Genomic DNA, 4018 nt, shown 5'->3' with positions numbered 1-4018 from the left:
TAAGTTGGTCTTATACTCACTACATAATAAATTTTAAAATTAAAACTATTAAAATATTTTATATATTTTGATAATAAAATATTATGAAATGGGCAAACCGTATATATCAAAGCTTGACTTTTGAGCTAAAAGAAAACATGATAAATTGACTTGATCTATAAATACCTTTAATCACGACAAATGTTTGGGTTCATATATGAGGTATTTAAAAAAATAACCTTCAAAGATAAGATGTTTTTAAAAATAGCTCTATTTATAATTTTAATCGTTTTTAGTAAAGTTGGACAAAATTACCTTTAATGAAACCTCTTCATATTTAAGTACACATGATGATACACGTCATGCATATGATGTTACATCCAATGTTGAAAAATATTATTGTTACACGTCATGTAAAAAAATATGTTACATGCCATGGTTAAAAAAAGTTGTCATATGCTATATTGAAAAAAAATATTGTTGTTACACTCCGTGTTGAAAAAATATTATTGTTACACACCATGTTCAAAAATTTTTATTGCACTTTAATGCCTAAAATATTATTGTTACTTGTAAATCAAAACTTTAAATCCTTTCAACTCTCTTCCTTTCTTTTTTTTTTTTGACAATATAGCATCGATTTTAATGTTTCCAACATGTTTTCATAAATTAAAACACAATGTTCCTTATCTAAGAAACCAGTTTTGGCTAAAAAAAAAAAAAAAATTCCTTTGAAACCCTAGGTTTATAAATTTCAAATTCTTGAATTTATTGGTGTCTAGACCCTGAATTGATTTAATTAAAAGCTATTTCAAACATTTGTAATCATTTATATTTTTTTAGTTTCATCCGAAACACTAAAAAATCAAATTCTCCAAATAACCACCCACCTCACGCACATCAAAATCATAGCTCGACGTCTTGAAAGCGCAAGAGAGAGAAATCGGGAGTACAGTAGAAGGATGCTAAGGAGAGAAATCGATAAAATTAAAGAGAGCTAAATGGTGAAATAGAGAAATCGAAAGAATAGATGGAGAGAAATTGTGATGAATGATTTAATTTATTTGGAATGATTTCAAGGGTATTTTTGTTAAGTCACCAATAAATATGAGTAAAACCAATTAATTTTATTTTAGGAGCTAATTTTGAAATCAAGTTATCAAAATGGTTACTTCTCACAATTTTCTCTTCATGTATTTTATCTTTGTGAACTGCATTAATTGAAAGATAAATTTAATTAGATGACTAAATAAAAAAATTAATGACGACTTATGTTTTACGTTGAGTAGTTGAATTATGCACGATGCCAATTTAAATAAGTTAAGAGTAACGAGAGTTCTAATCTCAGCTCAAGTTTATTAAGAATATCAAAGTGCCTACATTTCGTTTCTGTTTCTCTCTCTCTCTCTCTCTCTATATATAGTTTACCCCATTAGTCAACACAACGCGGTAAGATGAGCGAATCTTATAGCAACCATTTCTTGAAAAATGTCAAATTACAGGCCTGTTGTGTGAGGCACGACCCTCGGCTTCCTTTTGGAATACTTTGGATACCATATTGACCATGATAAGAAAAAGAGCTCCTCCAGCAATTTTTTTTTAAAGTAAAGGAGTTATAATATTAATAAGGGCAAAGGTACATAGAAATATCATTAATACATTTTAAATTTCTCTAGAGGTATAAATAATTAATTACAAACGAACATCATATTTCGAATTTTCTGCATCTCAATTTTGGCTACTTATTTGTAAATCAGAGTTATTTGTTGAATTTGACAATTCTCCATATGAGTTTTTACTCTCTCAATATTCAAAACAATTTTTCTCATTTTTTATGGAGCACAATAAGGGTCTATAATCCATTTCATCACGTTAATTGCTTTGACTCGTCTTTTTTTTTTTTCATTTAAAAAAAATCCAATAAATTCGTATACTATATCTTTGTGGATTGCATTAATTGAATGATTCCTTTGTGATGCATCCACAAAATAAATATTTAGCTTGAATGATTTTTAAAGGATGAATTACGAGTAGAATAGATGTTGGCCCGGCCCTTAATTTCATGTTAATTACAGTAAACAAACAATAACGTATTATTAACATAATTTATATTTGTTTTTAAAAAAACATAATTTATATTTAAAACAAAGGCAGGATAGTTAAATAAAAAAGAGTGTATGGCAAAATGACGATCAGGGATAGGCTTGTCTTAATCCGTCGTAGCTTGTTGTGAGTCAGCTGACAATGTGCCCATCCACGGAGGTGGTAGCATCCCAGTTTGCTCATGAACCGTCTTAAACAAGGGCGGCAACATCCGGTAAACACCAGCAACCTCCTTCAATGCATTGCTACCATTACCATCCATTGCTTCAGATCCACCATTAGTCCAAATGCTAATCCTAGGCTGCAGTCCCCGAACGGCTTCAGCATTGATCTTAGCAATCTCTTGAAACATTCCACCATTGATCATCAAGTAATCCCTTAGGGCTGCGTAGTTGCCTCCCAACGCTTCTAAAAGGGTTCGTAGATAAACACCTTGCGCTTGTGCAAGTGCCATGAGTCCTTCCGCTTCTTTTTGCTTTGCATACAATTCTACATCAGCAACCCTTTGACGGCCGTAGAATGTTGCATCCGCAATTGCCTTTTGCGCAGCTGCCTCTTTTTCCTTCTCATACAGAATTGCCTCTGCTTGTTTCTGTTTCTGGTACAGTTCCCAATTTGCTTTTTGCACCTTCATTTTAAATAAAAAGGTCAACAGAGTTAGATAAGGAAAAATAGAATTGAAAAGGAGTTGCATAAATTTTTAAGAGAATTATCTTCACCTTGGTATCGTACTCAACACTTGCTTGGCTAAGAAACTCAGCCTTAAGCTTCTCAGTTCTGGTCAAAGCATTCATCCTCTCCACCTCTTTTTGCAACTCAGCTTCCCTCAGAGCAACTGCCTTGGAGGCCTCCACCTCCGCCACTTGCGCCTCCTTAGCCCAACCTGCCTTCTTCTTTGCCAAATCCGCATTAGCCTCAGCCAACTCAGCTTCTCTTTGGTTCTCGAAAACCTTCACCTCTGTCTTTACCCGTATCTCCTCCTTCTTCCCCTCTCCTTGCCTCTGTGTCGATATAATCTTCGTCTCCGCATCGATCCTTGCAGCGTTTTGCAGCGTTTGCCCTTCCCTCAGCTTGGACCCGATCTCTCCCTTCATTTTAGCCTCTGCGACATCCACTTTGGCCTGATTAGCAGCCTCCATTTGAGTCTTTTGACCCAAGTAAGAAAAATACTCATGTCCAGGCACATCCACAAGCTGTTTAACATTAGCATTGTAGATCAAAAGCCCAAACTGGTTGAGCTCAAGCTGGACTTTCTCAAAAACCTCTAGTTTGAACTCTTTGGTTCCTTTGAAAATCTCTTCCATGGTCATTGAAGCTGCTAGGACCCTCGTTTCTCCTTCAATGATACCTTGTACAAGCTCTTTAACATGGTTAGAGAGCTTGTCATGAGGAGAGATAAGCTTGGCATACTTGAGGAGGCTGTGCTCATCATCCACACGGGGTCCGATTGTGAAGACTGCTGGGAGAACGAAAGGGAGCTTCTCGGCACTCATGGCCTGGACTTCGAACGTGTAGTTTACAGGCGAGACGTCGAAGACAGTGCAAGACTGACCAGGGAGTATCCATGCCTTTTTGGCAAGCTTTATGTCTGGGATACCTATGCCAGTGATCACCAGAAATTCTGATGCATTTGCTACCTTATACATTATGTTTTTTTTTCTTTCTTTTCACTCAATTACAGGGGAGAGGGATTGAGAGAAGAAAATATAAGTATTTGAGCCCTCAAGTCTGGACAAACGAACAGAACCAGAACAACATATATATATATATATATATATATATATATATTTAGCGGAAAGAATTAAAATATTCAAGAAAATCTTGTATAATATAAAATTGTATACATTGTAGAAAAATTGAAATTGTGTAATGAAATATATATATATATATATATATATATATAAAGGTTAATCCTAATTTTATTTATAGTCTAACT

General features: G+C 34.4%; 1 protein-coding gene across 1 annotated transcript; it reads right to left on the bottom strand.

Moving 5' to 3' along the window:
* On the bottom strand, nucleotides 2111-3795 carry LOC18598913 (flotillin-like protein 4). Its single transcript, XM_007028647.2, has 2 exons — nucleotides 2802-3795; nucleotides 2111-2710 (listed from the first exon to the last, which is right to left on the bottom strand). The coding sequence occupies exons 1-2, from the start codon at nucleotides 3726-3728 to the stop codon at nucleotides 2189-2191; spliced, it is 1449 nt and encodes a 482-aa protein (XP_007028709.1). The 5' UTR covers nucleotides 3729-3795; the 3' UTR covers nucleotides 2111-2188.

The sequence above is a fragment of the Theobroma cacao genome, chromosome 5 (assembly GCF_000208745.1).
Source record: "Theobroma cacao cultivar B97-61/B2 chromosome 5, Criollo_cocoa_genome_V2, whole genome shotgun sequence".
Classification (NCBI taxonomy): domain Eukaryota; kingdom Viridiplantae; phylum Streptophyta; class Magnoliopsida; order Malvales; family Malvaceae; genus Theobroma; species Theobroma cacao.
Note: the sequence above shows the minus strand (reverse complement) of the source record. Positions and strands in the feature narration are given on the sequence as shown.

What these genes read in the sequence shown, in the direction of transcription:
- LOC18598913 (XM_007028647.2), bottom strand. Translation starts at nt 3,728, where the DNA reads ATGTATAAGGTAGCAAATGCATCAGAATTTCTGGTGATCACTGGCATA. An exon ending in GTGTTGAGTACGATACCAAG is followed by an intron (nt 2,711 to 2,801) that starts GTGAAGATAATT and finishes TTTAAAATGAAG; the next exon opens with GTGCAAAAAGCAAATTGGGA.